This window comes from Rattus norvegicus, chromosome 7 (assembly GCF_036323735.1).
Source record: "Rattus norvegicus strain BN/NHsdMcwi chromosome 7, GRCr8, whole genome shotgun sequence".
Classification (NCBI taxonomy): domain Eukaryota; kingdom Metazoa; phylum Chordata; class Mammalia; order Rodentia; family Muridae; genus Rattus; species Rattus norvegicus.
Genome location: NC_086025.1, coordinates 72,798,813 through 72,819,967, shown reverse-complemented (window position 1 = coordinate 72,819,967; position 21,155 = coordinate 72,798,813). Strand labels below are relative to the sequence as shown.

At 44.0% G+C, this 21,155-nt stretch overlaps 1 protein-coding gene across 4 annotated transcripts in view; it reads left to right on the top strand.

Annotated features, from left to right (window-relative positions):
* Positions 1-5,784: 5,784 nt before the first annotated feature.
* The window catches only part of Dpys (dihydropyrimidinase), a 106,618-nt gene continuing 91,247 nt past the window's right edge, over positions 5,785-21,155 (top strand). For 3 of the 4 annotated variants that reach the window (XM_039079862.2, XM_039079861.2, XM_039079859.2), the window contains exons 1-2: positions 5,785-6,178; positions 18,681-18,839. In XM_039079862.2, the coding sequence (XP_038935790.1) occupies positions 5,915-6,178; positions 18,681-18,839 (423 nt within the window). In that variant the 5' untranslated portion in view covers positions 5,785-5,914. The remainder of the gene's footprint in view (positions 6,179-18,680; positions 18,840-21,155) is intronic. The other variant, NM_031705.2, reaches the window with a different exon arrangement.

Here is a 21,155-nt window from a genome sequence, read left to right as displayed (position 1 = left end):
CTGTGTGTATCATACATGTATATGAATGTATACATACAGATAATGTCCTTTTTATAAGCTATTTTAAAAACAACTTCTTATTCTGCAGGAGAAGAGTAGTTGCTTTATCAAATTAAAAGCAAAAATACTGTACACCACTTTTGGTGGACTTAATGCAGCGATCGTGGTCCCTAATGGCCTTAAAATTAGATCAGAGCCGCAAGTTACTTTGGCTGTAGCCCCCCCGAGTGGAAGTTCATCTGTAAAGTGAAACTGGTATTGCCTACCTGATTAGGTCTCCTCCTCCTCTTCCTCCTCCTCCTCCTCCACCTCCTTCTCTCTCCCTCTCTCTCCCCCTCTCTCCATCTCTCTCCCTCTCTCCCTCTTTCCCTCCCTTCCCCTCTCCATTTCCCCTCGCATATGTGTGTGCACATGCACAAATACATGCAAATGTATGTGTGGTGCATGGGCATGCACCTCTCTCTGGAAGCCTGAAGCTGATCTGATGTCAGGAGTCATCTTTGATCTTTCTCCTCTGTATTTATTGAGACAGACTTTCAACTGATCCCCGAGCTCATGGGTGGGCTAATCTAGCTAGCCCATTTGTTCTGAGGAATACCTTGCTGGACTGCCTACTCTGGCATTTCTGTAAGTGCTGGGGATGCAAATCCTGGTCTTCACCCTTGCCTCTCAAGCACTGGGCCATCCCCTGGTTGCCACCACACCTGGAGGAGCTCTATAGAAATGAAAGACCTATGCAAAGGCTTAAGTCCATGCCTCAAGTTCTCAATTTTACCTAACAGTTAACAGACACTTATGGAGAGCCTATTAAGCCAGGTGTTTTCCTAATGGGTCCTTCCCTTGTCTGACACCATGAGCCCTGCCTTGGATCAACCTTCCTTCGATATCTCCCACAGGCTTCCCTAAAAGACAAGGAATACAAGAGGACAGGAACCTGTACTACTACCTCCCTCAACTGGACACCAAATGTTTGGCACCTAAAATCCCAGAGCCTTCTGTCTAAAATGGCTGATATATAGTGCAGACTGGCTGGCCTCTTTTCTTGGCCTTTCTTCCCTGCTAGGTAAAGTATCCACAGGCCTGTACACACACACACACACACACACACACACACACACACACACACACACACACACACACCTCCCAGGGCAGGATTGGGCTGGGTTGGAAGAGAAGAGCTCACCACCCACAAGCCTTCCCTAGTCTGTTTCTGTCCCTGGAGATGGACGAGTATCCCAGACACATGTGAATCTTTGGAAAAGCATGACTCATTGCTACCAATAAGAAGAGTTACAGTCCATTTGCCTTCATGATTTCCTCTTGAACTCCTAAATGCATAGCTATGGGTCTGAAACCTCTCTGTCTGCCAACCCCCAAGAAGGCTGCTTGCATTTAAATATTTTTAAATTATATTTTTATATTTTTAATATTTAATAATTTTTATATTTACCTTTTTATATTTTATAATTAAAATTATATAAATTTAAAATTACATATAGTTTAATAATATATGAAGAGTCAATGCCTTGAGAAACTATATACTTAAGCTTCCTTTATGATTAACATGTTCTTGTTCCCCTGCAAGTTTTTAGATTATGACAATAGAAATACATTTTCTCAAAAGCCTTTCAGCAGATTCTTCATGTATCATATGCCCCGATAGGATATGTTCCTAAAGAAAAATGTCAGTGCTAACAATGACTAAAAGATACAAAAATTTCAAATATGTTACATATTGCAGCTTGCTGGAATCTACTTCATTACTCTGTTCCCTTCACATAGGATCTGTCAGCATCTTGGTCTTTCACGAACGCTCAAATATACATCAATTATATTTGGTATAAGCACTAGAGCTGATGTGAAAGCCAAGTCCTAAATAAGGCTATGAAAATCAAGTGTAGGTGAACTGCATAATGTTGGGAAAGCAAGGCAGAAAGAGTCCCATTGCTAATCTCATTCAGGTGAATAATGGATTTTAATATATTTTTTCCGGTATAATATGGACGATTCTCAGTGAAAAGGGAAGTGTAAATCTAGAATGTCGGTATTTTATTATATGAAACTGAAATTACAGGTGTCCACAAGAAATGTATTAGTCATATTTGGAGAAAGATTAACAAGTTATGTATCAGTGTAGACAATTCCTAAGAGTGACATTTGTGATAGCAAGAGCCAACCAAACACGCAGGTCTGAGTCAGAAGTAGCCGATTTACCTGACATCCCAAGCCTACAAGAGGACAGAGCCATCTAGTGGTGTATTTCAGAATTGCAGTTATTTTGTAAGGCATTTTTTTTTTTCAATAACTTTTCAAACTTAACTACTTTAAAGCCAAAAGATGCTGAAGCTGAGTTTTGAAACTCCCGTGAGTTTAGGGACAGTCTTAGTTACATCCTTAATACAGACCAAATGCCCCCATAGAGTCCAAGGGAAAGGTGGAACATTCATGGGTTCATCTTACAGAGCACTCTGAAATAGACCTTTGCATCCCAAATGACATATGACAAGGCTTCTGCTTGCCAGAACATCACAGATTGGTGACCCTGAATAACCTAACATATAGACAATCTGGTTATTATTGCTCCCTACAACAGTCAGCATGAGTTCGTTTGCATGAGTCATTTTATTCAAATATATATATTGAATATATATATTGAATATATATTCAATAAAGCGTGTAATGAGTGAGAGCTACAACCTTACCTCATACCCTCACCTTGTCTTCAGGCACAGGACCATGCCTTGTCTGTCCAGGGCTTGTGTCGGATCCACATCTACTTCTCCAGTCTTGTACTGACTAAAATGGCGTCTGCCCAACTGATTCTAGCCAGGGGCTCTCGCACTTCCCCTTAAAGTTGCAAGAAGTCCCAGTGCAGTCTGTGTTTGGCTTTAAGACCTTGATGGCAAGAGTTTCTCTTCTTTTCCTTTCCTTTTTTTCCTTCTTTTTCTGTAGTACCTACTATGAAACCCAGGCTGACTTAAAGCATACTGTGCAGCCAAGGGTGACCTTCTGATTCTGCAGCCTTTAAGAGTACCTGGGCTACAGTCATGGGTAGCCACAACGTTTTAAAATTTCACCTGGTGAGCCAGCAACCTACTGCTAACTGAGGTACATCTCTAGCCCAGGGTACAGATGACTTAAAAGTAAAAGTAGACCTGGCTCTGAAATGTGTGTGGGTCACATGATGGGAGAGTTGAAAGTTCCGGAATGAACTTTGCCTCAATATTTGCTGCTTTGTGGCCAAAAACAAAGCGTTTGACCTCACAGGGGTCATGGGTTAAAGGGCAGACTTGCCAAGAGGAGGACATACAATTATGCAGGTGCCGAATCTAGCCCACTACTGACAAAGTGTACTCAATGTGCCTGACCTACTGCTGGGCCCTTCCTCAAGGCAGCTCTCCCGAGTGTGCTTTGGGGCTGGGTGCCTCCTGCTGTATTAGAACAGTCTCAACACTCTACAGAACCCTGTCACCATGCTTGTCTATCTTGCCTTGGCAGTGATACAAATGTCCCAGCTGCAGTGCAAGAAGTTTAAGAGCAGTCCTGATTTATCAGTTCGTCTGCGGCTATAACAAAATGCACAAGACTGGGTTATTCCTAAGTGACAAGTTTCAGTTCTCACAGTGCCAGAGGCTGGGAAATACAAAGTCAAGTTGATGGCTACTCTGGTGACCTCTGCTCCCAAGATGACATCTTGTTGTTCCAACCCCAGAGAGAACAAATGTGTCTTCCTCACCTAGCAGAAGGGAGAGAAGGACAGAGGTAAGGCCGGTGCACTTCTTAATATCATTGCAAGGATGGTATAACATGAATTAGAAAGTGACAAATGTCTATGACCTTTCTTGTTGTGCCAAGTGCCTGACCAGAAGCAACTGCAGGAAGGGCTTGTTCTATCTCACAGTCAAGGGGTCACATTGTATCAGCATGAAGCAGAGAGAAGAGGGAGCTAGGGCCATTACCAAACCTGGAAGCACACCTCTAGTGATTCACTTCCTCTGAAGTAAAGCTGTATCCCTTCCCGTTCCTACAGCCTTCTAACCCACCTTGAGCTGGAGACTAAATGTTCAAGCTCAGGAGCCTGTAAATGACATTCCACATTCCAAGCATGTGATACAAATATTCAAACCATGGCATCTCACACAACCTTACACATCACTTTTACACACCTTTACACACAACTCCTTCCCAAGCTGAAGAACTTCTTGACCCAGGAGGAGGAGCCAGAGATACAATGGTCAAGAGTCTAGAAAACAAATCCTATCTAGGCTCCAGCGCACGGCTCCAGACTTCAGGAGAGTTTAATTCTAGAAACACACCAGAAGCCTCTCTTTCAAGACTATTAAGATGTAAAAAAGAAATCAAAGAAGGCTGAGCTTATAAACTTCTGCCAGCCCAGCTCTTCACATGGGGTTGGATGAGCCTTTGGAGTATCCTGCCCAAGCTGTGTAGAGTCTGTACCAGAGGCAGAGTTTGGCTTCAATCCCAAGTTCTTGTTTGTTTTCCTTCCACCCCTCAGTTCTTCCTGTGCCTCCATACTCCACATCCCTCACCCACCCAGGTAGAAGCTCATCAACAGACTAGAACATTCTTTCCCTTCACAGGGCCAGGGACCTAGAGTGTCCACAGAAACACAAACGATAGCATTTGGAGGCCAAGCTCCCGCAGTGAGCGTGTTTCTTCAGGCTCCTGACCTGAAAGTGCTGAGTGGGGACAGTGGTTCCACCAGGGGACAGTCTTCCTTGTCTAGTAGCCAGCACTTTACTTAAAGCTTGCCCTCTTTTCTGCTCTATTATTGTCTGTGAACCTCAATGAGCCATTTCCCCCCTCCTCCCAGATACCCCGAAAGCCCCTCTTCTGATAAAACTTTGAGTTAATTAAATGTGGGAAGTTTGTTTTGTGTTGTGTCATTATATAAAGTGTCCAAGATAAAGAAACCTTTGAAATCGCTCGTCTGGACAGTTTCAGAGAGAACCCTAGTGGCAGCAGGGACATTCAATCTCACTCTCTGGGTGGTGTTGACTTGCACAGCTCATAGGAGTTTCATTGTGTATATAATTACCCCTTTCACGGTCGCACAAAGGTCCCTTGACAATAATTATATAACCTTCCTGAGGTTTTAGTGGTTTTCTTCCTGGCTTGACAGCCAAATCTATGGGGCTTTCTATTATCGGTGCATTCTAATTTTTAATCATTTTGAGGTGTGGATCCTCTGATGCTTCAGGAAATTTGACACAAGCATGCTCAGAGGTTCATCTCTCAGGTGATGCTAGATCACATCAAATTGAGAATGAAGATTAGCCATTACTCCTGCCTTGATGAACTCAGGTCTTCTGTCTGTCAGCTTCCGCTGTAAGAGCCTGCCTCTGCTTAGCCTGTCTTCTCCTTTGCTTATCCATCTGGAGATCAGAATCCCAAAAATGCCAGCACAGCCTGCCAATCACAGAGACTGCGGTGGTTTGTTCTTGACTTGTGAAGGGGAAGCCAGATCAAGTGTGTGTTGTTTTGAGGTGTTATTGCTGCTGGTGCTGTGGACTATGCAGGTTCCTTCTGTCTTTTGGTGTAGACATTGTTCACAAGAAACCAAGTGAATTTCTTTCTTTCACTAAAATATCCTTCCTAGGGCTGCAGTTTTCAAACTCCAAGACCTCTTCTCCATTGATTCATAAACTCATCGGACACCCCGATTCACTGTAACTGGATACTAGTGGCTGTGCTCAAGGTTTTGTCCCGGCCTGCTGCAGGCCAGCCCTCCCCTGAGGTGGAGCCACACCTGTGTCCTGCACTTAAACCCTTGTACCCCATCCGCCACCAGGGATCTGCCGGCCTTCAACCCAGCGGGAGAGGGAGTTTGGCACAGTTTGTGGAGAACTCAAAGAAAAACCAACTCTGTTCGCAGTCCCCAGCTCCTCCAGCCATGGCACCACAAGAACGACTTCTCATCCGCGGGGGTCGCGTGGTCAATGATGACTTCTCACAGGTGGCCGACGTGCTAGTGGAGGACGGCGTGGTGCGGGCGCTGGGACGGGACTTGCTGCCTCCCGGGGACACATCCCGGGGGCTGCGGATCCTAGATGCAGCGGGCAAGCTCGTCCTGCCGGGAGGCATCGACACACACACGCACATGCAGTTCCCGTTCATGGGCTCGCAGTCAGTCGACGACTTCCACCAGGGCACCAAGGTACCCAACCCACAGGCCTATAATCTGGGGTCTCTAGCGGCTCTACCTCGTCTGCTCCAGTGAGGTACTAGAGACTGGGGTGGAGTGAGACACTGAACTAGCTGTGGGCACAAAAGGACTCCCATGTGGGGTGAAGATACTGTGTGCTGTGCTCTGTGGTGCTAGCCCAGACTATGGCCCCTCTACTCTTCCCTTTGGATTATTTGGCCCGCTAGAGGCTATCTCTTCCCTTGCGCTCTTTTCTCTAGGCACCACACGGTGGCATCAGTAATTCTCCTTTGTCATGATAATCCACGGGTGTTTGCAAAGCCGCTTTACAAAGCTGCTCTGTTGTCTATACTGTTGACTTGTTTGTTTTTCAAACTGGCCTTCACAGCCTTTTCTCCCAGTTCTCCACTCCAGCCAAGAAGTGAAAATTCCATTCACCTAGAGGACACTGCTAGGACTAGGTAGGCCTGGATGCGTGGAAACCGACAGAGTGCACTAGAGCCCAACCCTGTAGAAGTAAGATAGCCTGACCAGAATTGTGACGATACCGCCTTCTAGGAGTTCTCTTCCAGCCTTCACTCACACCAAGGTGACCTCATCAACCCCCTTTGCTACCTGCTTGCTCCAGGCAACAGCACCTGCCTGCTCTTAGTGATGTGCAGGAAGCAGTCAGATCTGGAGCCTGGGAGAGGATCTCCTGGTCGTTATCTAAAGGCAGACCAGAAGCTCACACAAATGAAGGGTGTGGTAAAGGTTTCCTTGGTGCTTCAGACGCCACCACAGGATTGTCAAGGTAGTTTTATGGGACCTAAAAAGGCATCCTCCGTGCCTAGGCTGAAGAGGCCAAATCCACACCATTTTTAAGTCTTGCCTCTAAGCTCCCTTGAGAGAAGAGGCTTCTTCCAAAGGGTCTTTCCTCGAGGACAAGGTTCTTCACTGGATCCCTGTCAGGATTGTGTCTGAATGTGTCCAGCCGCAGAGGGAGGCCTGGTACTGACCAGCAGGCTCTCAGAGCAGCCCACACGTTCTTTATTTCATTTATTAACCTGGTTCCAACCACTCCACCCTCCTCAATCCTGCCCCAGCCAACTGCCCTAGTCCTCCACAACCACACAGAACAGTTAACAGAAAGGAGAAAGGCAGGCAGATTTGACCCAGAGAGAAGGGTCCAGGACACGCTGGCTAATGCAACATTTGGAATGCTTCCTCCTGGTTACTCATTACCAGTGTCTATCATCGTGTTAATGAGTATCTTCTGCAGGACAAACTCTTGTCTCCTTTCAAAACTAGAGTACTGTATTGTGAATATATATCTTTTCTCAAAATGCCATGAGCATGAACAGAACACTTTTAAATTTGGAATGAGTCTGTCGGTGATTGGAACAATTTACGATTGTAGATAACTTGAATAATAATAGATAGGTAGTAAACAAAATTTCCAAGCACCCTCTCCACACTGCTAATATTTCAGTCTATTCCCTCATGCTTCTTAATTTTGTATACTGTAGATTCTTGACATCATTTTGGACATATGTCTGTATGACTGTGGAGATGTAAGCCTGTATATGAAGCTGTTATCATTTACAGTGTGGGCCGCTTCTGTCACTGCAGACCTATCATTGACAATAGATTGCTAATGTCAGGGCATGACTTTGAGGAACCCCATTTGCAGAGTGGAGACCACCAGTCCTGTCTGCCAAACTCACTTCAGCATCCTCTTGAAGGCCTAGCAGTAACTTTCCTTTCCTTTAATCTGGTCAGAGTTTAGGATAAAGGCGCCATGGAGAGAAGTTTGGATGGTGAGGAATTAGCCCTGTGTGTCCCGAGGTCCAGGCCGCTGGTCCTTTCTCTTCTTAGGCGTTCTGAAACTTTTACAGCAAGGAGAGATTTATAGCTCCTCCCTGAGAAGGTATCTCCTTGAAGCATGTGACAGAGCGCAGCCAGCATAAGAAGGAACCTAGCCACCAGCGGACTCTTTGGGTATTTCTATTTTTAAAGATTGTCAAAATGTAAAACAAAGCGTGCTCTTAATGAGCCAAGTGTGACGAGTGGGAAATGGTATGAGCAGAGAGAATAGGGTCACAGGCTTTGTAAACACAGTGCCTGCCACCTACTGAAGAGTTCTCGAAGTGGTGTGGGATTGCTGGTGCTTGTCTTCAAAACACATCCCAAGATACACTTCAGAAAAGCCCAGAGAAGAGACTCCATAAGAGAACAGGACGAGGAAGGCCAGAGCCATGCAAACACTTGCTCAGTGGCCTGAGTCTTCTTCCGTTGTCTTCATAACACATCTCCAGACAGTGTTGGTGAGCCCTTGGTTTGTGAAAGTAGGGATAAAGAGAACCTTCATAGAGAATGAATATATTACATATTTCAAGGCCTAGAGAAACACCATTTTAGTGCTGTTAACTGACAGTTCTCCCACAGAAAGCATGTTGTACACCAACTGGGCTAAATATGCATTGTTCCTTACAATAGTGGGTGCCCCCATCTCCGTTTTCAACAACTGAAAAAAGAATTACAACTTACCTGCCCAAGGGGCACACCTAGGAAATGTCCGAGTTAACAGCTTTCCAAGTTTAGCACAGCACGACTCCCTCCCCAGAGCTCACACTCTAGCAGGCTCTGTGCTTTTGGGGCAAACATCCAGCGTTCTGATCTATCAGAGTGACCAATGATGGATGAGAGAGTTGGGTAACTTATGTGCTAATGTGAGATGGAATTCTCAAGAACAAAGCACAAGATATCCTCAGGAAATACAGTCGCTCTGCCATTTACCATCCCCACACTGTGGCAGTTACAGTGACCAAACTGAATACCTGCCGCAGGTATCATATCCATAGGGCGTCCAAATATGCACTTATAGCCACAGGACACACGCAGAAAGTCACAGTGTGAATATGATATATTGTGCTCTCAGGAGATGGGCCCAAAAGGTTAGAGCGAAACTACTTGCTTTCTGCAGCCACAGGATGATCAATTTAAACCTCTGACAAATAGAAGGGAAATTGTTTGTGGTGCTCTTAGTAGATCATTGTGATGGGGCCCAATTTGAAGAATGAAATACAGGTCAACTAAAGGTTATGTATTTTGTAACTCTAATTCATGTCAGGCATTGGTTTAAAGCCTGTAATGGATTTACTTAATTACAGGTAAAAGCTTTCTGTCCGGTGTAAGTAATGGAAACGGTTCTGCATTGAGGAAGCCTTCTCTCATTTTGTGCCTCTACACTAGACGTAAAGTGATCTTCCAAGAATTCAGTAGCCACAGAGAAAAACCATGTGATTTAAAAAAAAATTCAGGAGACATTGTGAACGCAATAAACCCCCAAAGAATTATATCCTTACTACATTCTATGCTAAAATGTACGGGTTCTACAAGTTTTAAAATGTATGTATTTATGGTGAGACAAAGGCCCAGGTTGGGTGGGTGGACGTGCATTTAAAGGATGACGGACCAAGCAGCTGGCAGAGGACCCATCCTCCTAAGAATGGGGGGAGGGCAGTATGCTTCTTTTTCTTCCTTTCTGTTTTCTTCTATCTTTGTCTCTTCTTTCTTTCCTCTTCTTTTCTAAAGGACAGAAAGTTCTCACAAGTCTAGAGAAAGGAATTAAGCTTTGCTTTGGACCGTCTTGGTGAAATGCCATGTGAGTGATTACTTCCAAGGTATGTGATTAAGCATTTTTTTTGCAGTTGTATTTATAGCGCTTTCTCACCTTGTAGAAGAAACCTTGAAATCCCCTTTTCTATTGCTTGCCAGACTAGACTTAGCTGAAGAGCTGGGTGCCTGACCCAGTGACCTCTGCACATCACTTCCTGCCTTGGGGTTGTCAGCATTCATTGGATAAATAACACATTGGATATAAATAAATAAATAATAATTCACAAATGATTCAGTTAATAAAACCCATCAATTCTGTTAGAGCTTTTATGGGCATTCAGTACGTATTAGTATAATAAGCTGCATTTAAAAATAAAAATATGCAATAGGATAAAGAAAAATAGTATTTAGATGAACTAGAGTCTTAAGATTTCCTACCTATCCATTTATACTTTTCTTTGTAGGGAGACATACAAACATGTGTTTCTTCTACAGAGTTAGCCATGTTCCTTGCGTGCTTGCCTGTGTCATTAAATGTCACAGTGTATACAGCTTTGTGGCCTATCATTCCTGTTCAGCCTGTCTCAATCTTTGTAACTTCTATGTCTCTTGGATAGCAAGGTGTATGTCCACCAATCTTCAGATGTCACAACTGTGTGTTCCAGAAGCACTTCAAAGTCAGAGCAAACCAAACGTGCCCACCTTCTAAGCTGTGGCAGCTAGCCAGACAGGTCAATCATTGTTCATGCTTGCTAGTTGGCTAGGAAGTTAATCCCAGAACTCCAAGCCAGGATACACAAATGTTAGCCATTTTAAAAGAGGTCCGTATGTTCAGGTGGCTTGTTGTTTGGGCTCCTTTATAGCCCACATTTCACGACATCCTGGCCTAGGCAGCCTATGTCTTCATACTGTGCTAATGTGTGGTTGTTCTAGCACTGAGAATTTGTAACTGCATGCTTTAAAAAAAAAAAAAGGTGTTTAATGATCATAAAGCTAGCTTTTAGACTACCCAAAAGGAGAAGAAAGAGCATCTGAAAGATGAGTTTGGAACTCTGATGTTAAATAGGGCTTTGGCCTCTTGGGAGGTGCTGTGTGTTAGGACCCCTCTAAATCCAGGACTTACCTCCCTTTTGCTGTTTGGACTCAAACACTCCATATTTTTTAATTAAGTCCAGATTTCTCCCTCATTTGTCTGACTGAAGTATGCTCAATGTTCAACAAAGCTGGTCGAACTCAAGGGAAGCCCTCCTAAACCATCTTGGCTTGTGACTGAGAACGTGAAAATTGAAATGGCAAAAGTTAGCTTTGCCAGAGAGGACAGATTTTTGTTTAAAAAATAAATTCATGCATGTAGGTGGAGATTTGTGGAGAAGTGTGCTTCCAGTAACTGTTTAGAGCTTGGTGCTTATATCTCATCTGAAGAGAAAGCAGGGAAGGGACAGTGGGGAGGGGGCAAGGAGAGGGACTGACAAGTACAGATGACTTCAGAATAAAGGTTGGATACACACATGGGAAACAAAATGAGTCTTAGGAAAGACACAGGGACTGTAGAGAAACAGATGAGGGAAATGACGACTTGGCCATGATGTCTATTTGAGCATCTAGACCCCAACGATGAGCCATCTATCCCTGGAAGTAAAATCTTGGGATGGGTATTTATAATAATTAGGTTCTTTATAGTGGCTCTGTTTGATGGCAGGGGTGAGAGAACAGAAAATCCCTATCCTTAAATGTCCTTAGCTCAAAATAATTTTTATGGTTCAATGGCATGTTTTGGATACCTAATAGCCAACTAATATTAACAATTTCTTCAAATATATTTAGAAGTTATATTGGCTTAGGAAAATGGCAGTAGTAGATTTTTCTGTCTAGCCATGAGTAGTTAGTTGGCTTACAGAACTAGGCATGAATTTCCTCCTGTGGGGAAGGTCTTACATCTAATGAAATAGATATTGGTACCCTCCACCCAAGATAAAAGCCCCACTGCCGCGTGATGGTGGGCATCTTGCGTGTGCAGGTGAGGGTCATCGTTGATGTTCATTTGTTTATACCTGGGTGGGACTCCCAATTGCCCATCCCTCTGATACTATTAAGAGACGGTTCTCAAGGAGGAGGCTTCCAGGTCAGTTTCCGCTTGATTCCACCAAGTCCTGTATTCAAAGTGGGAGATGTCTTGAGCAATAAGGTCTCACCTTCAAGTTCTAGGAGGCAACCAAGGCGGGGAAGGGGAAACAGACAATAACATGGCTTCCGTCCTTAGAGCCCAGGTGCACACTGATCTGATGAATTTTATACATTGAACTTTCAGATATGCCCAGTGTCTACTTTCCACCTTTACCTGGAAGGATCTAGGAGTAGGGCCAGCCATAATTCTGGGAAAATGGCATTTTCTGATAATATCTGAAATGCATAACTTTTTCAATTTGTGAATGGAAAAGTCAACGGTCATCCCTCCGTCTCAAAACTTTTAAGCGCCTTGGGCCCCCTCCCTTTTCTCTGTCGTAAACACTTGGAATACATGTATGAGCCAAGTACTGTAATGGGCACAGGGCATACAAAAATGGAGCAACATCAGTAAAACCAAGGGATAAGGGCAAGCTTCCCTGGAGGACTCTATTGTGTGACCAAGGTTGAGAATCAATCACTGGTTAGAGAAGGGGTCAAGGGAAGGAAGAAAATGAGTAGCATCCCTCTCTGAGAGGCTGAGCCCTAGAGAAGAAAGGACAGCACTGTTAGAGAGGCCTGGAGAGGTTGGCAAGACAACAGCAGAAAGCCGAGTGATCGATCAGGTGAGGTGAGATCCACCAGGACCTTTGGAGCTGTATAAAGCTGATCTTTCATCTAAGAGTGGAGGAAAGTCAGAGAAACACGGGAAGGCCCACATCTCAGAGGTGCATGTATGCCCTGTGGCCCCTACCTCTCAGCTGAGTGTTGTCTTGAACACTCCCAGGGAAAAGAGTTCAAACCCCCATAGTCCGTGTGCTTTTCTCTTTCCTCTTTCCTTTCCCCTCTTACTTCTTCTTTTTCTCCCCACTCTTGTTTATTTAATTAGGCTTTAAAAAGTGACACAGAGCACAGAAGGTGACACTGCAGAAGGTGGAGGGACTCCTGCGGTCGATCGGAGGTGGCCTCAAAGAATTATGTATAGGGACTGGGTATAAGAATTTCAGGAAGAAAGTAGAAGGTCTCAAGTGGGACGCTTGAGAGTCTCGTGCAAAACTGGATAAATTGAGTCCTCAGTGTTTTAACTCATGTCTTTTGGAAGGCAAGCAGCGTGGGATGCCTTCCAAACCCCAAGTATAAATTATACTTATACTTATGGTATTGGGACTTAAGTTCAACTTGTTTCCATTCAACTGTTTACATCTTAGTGACTGCCAGGAAGTTACCAGTTCAGTCCAGAGCTTTTAACTGTACTGTTAGGTGGTTTTTTGCTTTATTTGGATTCTGTGGTCAGACTTTTCAGGATGAGCTTAGATATGGAAAATAAGAAGAATATACTTTGGGGACTGTTCAGTAATGGTTTACAATTTAATGTGTTCCTTAATAAGAACTCAATGATAGGACATTATGACCCACTGTGGGGGTATCTCTAAGTAAACTCTATTGTGCTTAAACTGGAGTCACAGTAGCTTCCTTTGTCCCCAAAAGAGGGGATAAACTGGTAGGTTTTCCAGGGAAACCAATCAAAGAATTTAGGAGCTGGAGAGTTGATTTATGAGCCAAGACTAGAAAAGGTTAAAGCATTTTGTTTGGCTAACTAACAAATGAAAGAACCCTCAATCAGGAGTTAAAAAAAAAAAACCAATGGTTTTGAGGCAATAGACTGTGCTCACCCCTCACTAGAGTATCCAGTCTTGTGGGAGGAGGCAAAGAGGGGAGGAGAAACAGAATGGGAAAGAAACAAAAGAGATTGCCCCTCTCTGTTCTCTTTCCTGCTTCTAGTTAATTAGAAGATGTAACATTGGCCCCAGAAATTGGGACCTGCTTTAGTTTTACAAGAGTGGTGGCCCTTCTGTCTTCTAGGACACCACCCAAAGCTCTAATTATGAATTACATGTAATAAACCTATTTGCCTTTGTGCCATATAAGTGTGAAATATTTTTAAGAAGGTTAGGCTTTAATAGAAAATTTAGAAGACATTGAAAACAATGTTTCACTAAAGGAAACATGAGCTGACCTCTAATCACACCAGCGACTACATTTGTGGAATCCCCAGTGAAGAAAGACATTCGTCCTGGCTGGGGCCGCCATTCATTCTGTTGGTGTTTGTAGAAAGCTACCTTGACCTCTCTTCTTGAATCCTGCTTGTCTCTCTCAGAGCCTCTTGAGTATCTGCTACAGGATGGCTTTCCCTTCTTTCTCCTGCTCATGGTTCATCAGCAGCATGAGTGTTGATATCATTGAATGATACCCAAGCAGTTCACATTCAGGGTGCTCCAACCCTGAACTCACGTTTCTTTAAAGCCCGATGGCTCTTCTCCTCTGCCAGTGCTGATGATATTCTAAAAGTCCCCAGTCAAGTCCCACTGGCTTCCTTTTACCCTACAAACAATCATTGTCCTGCCTTCCTCCTCTGGGCAGTGACATTTCATATGGTCCTGGATGGCCTCGATTCTGTGCTTTACCACACCTTGCTGGGCTTCGGATGTCTCTCCTAGGTGCCTTCTCCCTCAGAGCCTCCCTTGTCACTATTCATTTTCCCCAGGAACACAGGTTCTGGAGCACAGTGGCTCTGTCCCTAGCCTGCTTCTGCCAAGTATTCTAATGAGTGTTCTCTGCCCCATCTCCTCTACTCGGTGCCATGGCTATCAACACCGAGGAGCTGTGGAGATGATTATCAGGTGCAAGACTCAGGTGAGTTAGTTGTGTGCACATGGCATGCATGTGCTGTATTAGATATTATCCTCATTGTTGACAGTTGCCACATGTACACCCTACTTTTAATTTAAATCCAAACTCCCTCTGATCACTGATTTGTATCTCTGTCTCTCTCTGTCTCTCTGTCTCTTTCTGAATTCTTAGTAGCATTTTCTCTTATCATGCAATTTAGTAAGATTTCCTCAAATGCAGCATTTTCTATAATACTATGAGGGTAGAAATGGATCTTCTGCCTGTTGTCCCAGCATATTGTGTTACAATTACTTACTTGTGTTTTAGGCACTCCCTCTGGACTGGTGGTTCTCAACCTGTGGGCCACGACCCCTTTGGCAACCTTCTATCTCCAAAAATATTCACATTATAATTCATAACAGTAGCAAAGTTAGTTATGAAGTAGCAATGAAAATAATTTTGTGGTTGGGGGTCCCCACGACATGAGGAAATGTGTTAAAGCATTGCAGCATGAGGAAGGTTGAGAGCATGGCTCTAAGCATCCACATCCTGTGGGAAGAAGAAAGAACTCATGATTATGTATCATGATGGTCAATATCATGGCCCTTCCAGGCTCCCCTGTTCCATGTAATGGCTACGTATGGTGAATTTATAACATTTTAATCAGGACACAAGTCACATGTAATGGAACTTGGCTATGTAACTGTACAGTTCCATAGTTTCTGAACTATTGACAGACCATGGAGACATCACCACAGTGTTAGAGCGTTCCATTCACCCTTGTCTCTCCTCCTGCCAAACTGCATCTGATGCACCATCCTCCTCTTGTGACATCTCCTTCAGCGCTAGTTAATCCCCACTCTACATTCTGCCCCCATGGATTTTCCTCTCCGGAACGTTTTCTGTAAGTTGTGCCGTGTGTGCCCTTTCATGACTGGCTCCTCTCATTGGGCATCATGTTTTCTAAGGTTCGTCTGTGCCGAGGCAGGAGTGACAATTCCATTCCTCTTGAAGGCTGAATGCTGCCCCACTACTGTGTATTTGTCAGCCAACAGGCAGTTTCTACTTCTTGATCACAGTAGCAAATGCTGACTAGAATCTTGGCACCCAAGTCTTGGGGTAGACATGCTTGCACTGATCTTGAGTATGTACCGAAGAGTAGACCCCTGGGTTGTGCTTCATCTGTTTAACTTTCTAAGAAACTCTGGACTGGTTTCCAAGTCCTCTGCATCATTCTACCCTCTTACCAGGAGCAGACAGCTCGTCCTCTGTGACCTACTGTATACATCCCGACAATAATTTTTAATCAATTTATGGTGAACACGTTTTGACATACTTCTTGTCATTCTTTCCTAGACAATACAGAATAACAGTTATTTACAGAACATTTGCATATGTGAGTAATCTAGAGGTATACACAGGAGGCTTTGCCTTCAATATGGACAATGACTAGGGTGCCCAATATAAAGGAATTGAACACAGTTCTTTTTTTCATCCACCAGGTGAGATGGCACCAATTCTCATGTTCTGAGAGACCATGTATCTAATTTCTACATACTACATGTTGTTGGACTTTCTAAATCTGTAGAACTATAAAATTTTTTCTAACACTTTAACAGTTTTCTACTAGAAAAAGAAACAAACCCACTCCTGAGGTACTCCTTGTGTATTGGAAAGGCACTTAAAGAAGGAACAAGGTGACAGGATTAATCTCTATTCAAATAAAAATACAAACCCTGAATTCTATTTTTCCAAGTCTTGTCAATTCTTAGAGGAGTGTCTTAGGAAACACAAATATGTCTTTTCTTCATGAATAAGGACAATATATTTAAAGGTGGTAACAAAGTGTTGAATCTTATGTAAAAAAGTAAGGCAGATAAAAGTAGAGAGAACTGGAGAGACACCAAGTGACTTAAGGAAGAGTAAAAATATATCCTAAAGTGAGAGAGAGAGAGGGAGAGGGGAAAACAGAGCCAACATCCCAGGCCCTGAAATCAGTGGCTGCACCCGGGCACAACGTGGGCAGGAGTGAAGCTGGAAAGACACTGTCCCTCCTGGATTACTAGGAAGCCACATCTCAAGAAATGAGACGTGATGGGTGTGAGAAAAGTAGAACCATTCATAACTATAAGCAAATGGCACCAAGGCTCATGATGGGTTAGAGCACAGGTCTCAGAGGAGACTGTGAAGAAGTACTTTTCACACCTTGTCCAAGGATAGCCCTTCTTGCTCACTGAGGGGCCAGATGCAGGTATTGGCCTCACTTCTTGGATGAGGAATCAAAGAATACAGGAGTTAAGAAACTGCTCAGGAGACCTGGCTAGGTGTAGAATCTGAACACTGTGCTAAAAAGCCAGTAAGCCCCCAGAGTCCTGCTGTAAACTACCGGGCCACCTCTCTTCCATGATTCTGTTTGTTTTCTTCACCTACATTGTTTGAGTACAGCAATTAAAAATGCATTAACCACCTTGTGATTTTCGTTTAAATTAAATCAATTTAAATAATGAGCCAAAGGCATTTGTTTTTGTAATAGTTTTTAAATTACTTGTAATGTAGCGTAATATGCCACCAGGTCTGTGGAGGGTTGAGGGAGGATGCAGGAACTCAGAGACCAAGTTTATGAAGATTAAACTTCATCCCAGAGGCAACACGAAGCATTCACTTTCCAACGTTTTCAGTTGGCACAGAATAGTGTTTTACCTGTATAAACATTGTGTAGTGATCAAAACTGGGCAATTAGCATATTTGTTGCCTCAGACATTTAGCATCTCTTTGCTTCGAGGACACTGCAAGTCTTCTCTTTTAGTTATGAAGCACACACAGCAGAACAGTCAACGATAACATTCTCTACTGTGCTACTGATACCAGAGCACTCCCCCTTGTAGGATGTTCCTCCTCTATCCTTAACGTGGGGAGCCAAGTGGCTCTGTTCGAAATGCCCTCTGTACTGAGGGTCTGTGGGTTGATGCTTGGGGCAGAACAGGAGAGAAAAAAAACCCAGCTAGGAATCAGCTAGAGATGAAAAGGTTCTGAGCTAAAACCAGAGTAGAGGGAATAGGCGGTGACCAGGGATGTAAATCAAAGGAAGACGAAAAAAGACGAAAGTGTTGTCAGCAATCCCAGGGTGCAGAGACATTAGTTAGTGCTCTAAGTTTCCCAGGATTCTCTGGGTGGATCACAGAGCTACCGGCAATGTAAATTCCCTAAAACAGATCCCAAGGAAGTGGGACTTTAAAATAGCCTGGATAGTTTGGGATTTGTTTGTTTGTTTTTGTTCTTAAAAATGGTTTGTATTTTTTCTCCTTTTCCCACCTGAGGGTTTCTTGAGGAATTGACTCACTCTGTAGCCCAGGCTGGACACCCACTCACAACAACCTTTCTGCTTCAGCCACCCAAGTATTGGGACTGCAGGCATAAACCAGCACAACCACTGTGTCAATCAGTGTTCTCTAGAGTCACAGAACTATGAAATGTCTTTATATTTAAGGGAATTTATTAGGATGATTCACAGTCTGCAGTCCAACTAACCCGACAGTGGGCAGCTGTGGATGGGAAGTCCAAGAGTCTAGCAGTCGCTCAGTCCCATGAAGCTGAGTGTTTCACCTGGTTTTCTGTGTAAGCTGGAATCCTGAAGAAGTAGGTTCCTCTAGATGTGCTGGCAGTAAGTGCAAGCAGAAGAAGGAGAAGCCTCCTTCCTCCATTGTCCTCATGTAGGCCTCCAGCAGAAGACGTGACCCCATAGGATCTGGATCACAGGTGTGCCCTCCATTTCTGGATTGTAGTTCATTCCAGACATAGACATGGTGACAACTGGGAATGGCCAGCACATCCACCCACTTCAGGTTTTCTTTATAGTCATGCTTTCTTTTTCAGAAGCAGCTCCAAGCATTTTAAGACTTCAAACTTTAGTTTCTAGGGGAGTCTATTCATGCCTTTCAGGTCTTTTAAAAGGCAGCATCTTCAACATTCCCTGGGCCCATCAGATCCGCCTAGGGGCTGACAGAGGTACAGTGTTCACAGCACGACCTCTGACCTAACCAGGGACAGATGATTGATTGACCAAACCCTCCTGTGATTGCAGGCTGCTTTGGCAGGAGGCACCACCATGATCATTGATTTTGCGATTCCTCAGAAAGGCAGCTCCCTCATTGAAGCTTTTGAGACCTGGCGCAACTGGGCAGACCCCAAAGTCTGCTGTGACTATAGCCTGCACGTGGCAGTGACATGGTGGAGTGACAAGGTAAGGCAACTGGATCCCAGGGTGTGCCATTTAGTCCCCTTGTCCTTTGCTCTGTAGGAGAGCAAGAAAATGACCATGTCAAACAGCAAACACCACGGTGGTGTCCCTGTCTCGGGGGTGACTGGGGGCTGGGAGGACAAGCCTTCGTTGCACATTCTTCTGAGTTAAAAACACTAAATGTAAAAACACCAGATAAAGCACACGATGGATTTCCATTATGCTGTTCACAGTAGCATCGTCCTGCATTTAATTCAGGAATTGTCAGCGTTTCCTCCGATTTCCACAGTACCTCTCCCTCTTATTCTCAATATCAACTTGCCTAAAAAATTTTAAACCATATTAGAAAATTTTAATTTATGAGGAAAACATCAAAGAAATTCTAAAATCCCTTCCAATCCGAAGTCCTGACAGGAGGAGACAAGCTAGGATCTGTTCCAAGGGCTCTCCCAACTGGGTCCAGCTGTGACATGGGCGCTCCCAACACCTCACAGCTGCTTCCACTGAGACTCATTTACGGGAGACTCAAAACACTCGCCATGCCACCAATTATTTAGGTCATGAAGAAAATGGTGAGATTCAGATAGAGAAGATGCTTTTGAGAGCCAATAAAATGTTGATTTTCTCCTGAAATTGTGCGTGCGTGCGTGTTTGTGTGTGTGTGTGTGTGTGTGTGTGTGTGTGTGTGTGTGTGTGTGTGTGAGAGAGAGAGAGAGAGAGAGAGAGAGAGAGAGAGAGAGAGAGAGAGCAATTCTCCTTGGGATTTAAGTCCTAACTCATCTCTTCATATTGGATTTCATTCAGAAATGTTAGGGGACGGGGAGGGTGGTCCATCATGATACTATTTGAGTAGTTTATACACCAGCATCCCTTCCAAAACTTGTTTCAGGCATCACGTGGATATAAAACCAGGGATCAGTCCGTAACAAGTACCCAGCAGACATCATTCCAAAGGTTATAGTCCGTTGCCCAAATTGATTTTTCTCCCACAATGATATTTAAATGATGAGTTTGCTCTGATTTATATCTTTAAAGGCAAGCCCTTCCTTTCTTCCATCCTCTCTTACCTCTTTTTCTTCCTTTCTCTTTCCTTCTTCCTCCTTTCCTTCCCTTCCTTCTTCCTTTTTCCTTCCCCATCCATTCCCCCATCTTGTTTTGCAAAACAGCAGAGACAACAATGTTAGCTTTTTCCCAGTCCTTTTCATACTTTAACAATTAGATCCACAAATACAGGTTATTGTGTTACTATAACCCAGAGCTCAGTAAAGACTACAACAGTGGAAACAGTGTCAGTCCTGAAGGTTCCAAGGCCAAGGAATCTACATGATTGCTTTGTCCAAAGGGCTATCCCATGGTTTTAGAAGCTCCTAGCTCTCTGTGGCAATCTTCTGTGACCCTTGCCTTTCAGAAGGATCATTCTAACGCCTGCGCACATCGCTTGTACATCCCTGCGTCTTGGGTTCCCCTTTTTGAAGACAACTAATCATGAGGGGCTAGAATGTACACCAATGACATCATTACAGCCAATCACATCTGTAGTAAGCCTGCTTCTAAGTAAGGGTTTAAGACTTTACCACAAGGGTTAGGGAACATAAGACAGTTTGTTACAATGTTTCCCCTCTTTTATGAAAACTTTTATGAAGTTTTTTGTAGTCTTTTCCCATCTCTTTTATTGAAAACAAATTTCCCCTTCACATAATATATTCTGCTTACGGCTTCTCCACCCTCTACTCCTCCAAGTTCCTCCCCACTTCCCCTTCTGTCCAGATCCACTCCCCTTCTGTCCTTTATTAGAAAAGAACAGGCTTCTAAGAGATAATAATAAAATATAATAAGATAAAACAGAAAACTATCACACTAAAGTTGGACAAGACAAACCAACATCAGGAAAAGAGCCCAAGAGAAGGCACAAGGATCAGAGACCCACTCGTTTGCACACTGTGCACTCTCATGAAAACACTAAACTGGAGGCCATAATGTATTCACAGAGGACCTGGCGCAGACCTGTGCAGGCCTGTGCTTGTGGCTTCAGTCTCTGTGAGTTCATATGAGCTTTGCTCATGGTGATTTGGAGAGCCTTATTCTCTTGGAGTCCTCCACCTCCACTGTCTCCTACACTCGGTCCTCCTCCTGTCCTGCTGGGTTTGATAAGCTCTGAGAGGAGGGAATTGATGGAGACACCCCATTTGGGGCTGAGCGGTTCAAGGTCTCTCACTCTCTGTGTGATGTCTGCCTGTGGGTCTCTATGTTTGTTCCCATCTGCTGCAGGAGGAAGCCTCTCTGATGATGGCTGCCACTGTTGCTGCCGTGTGCCTTCAT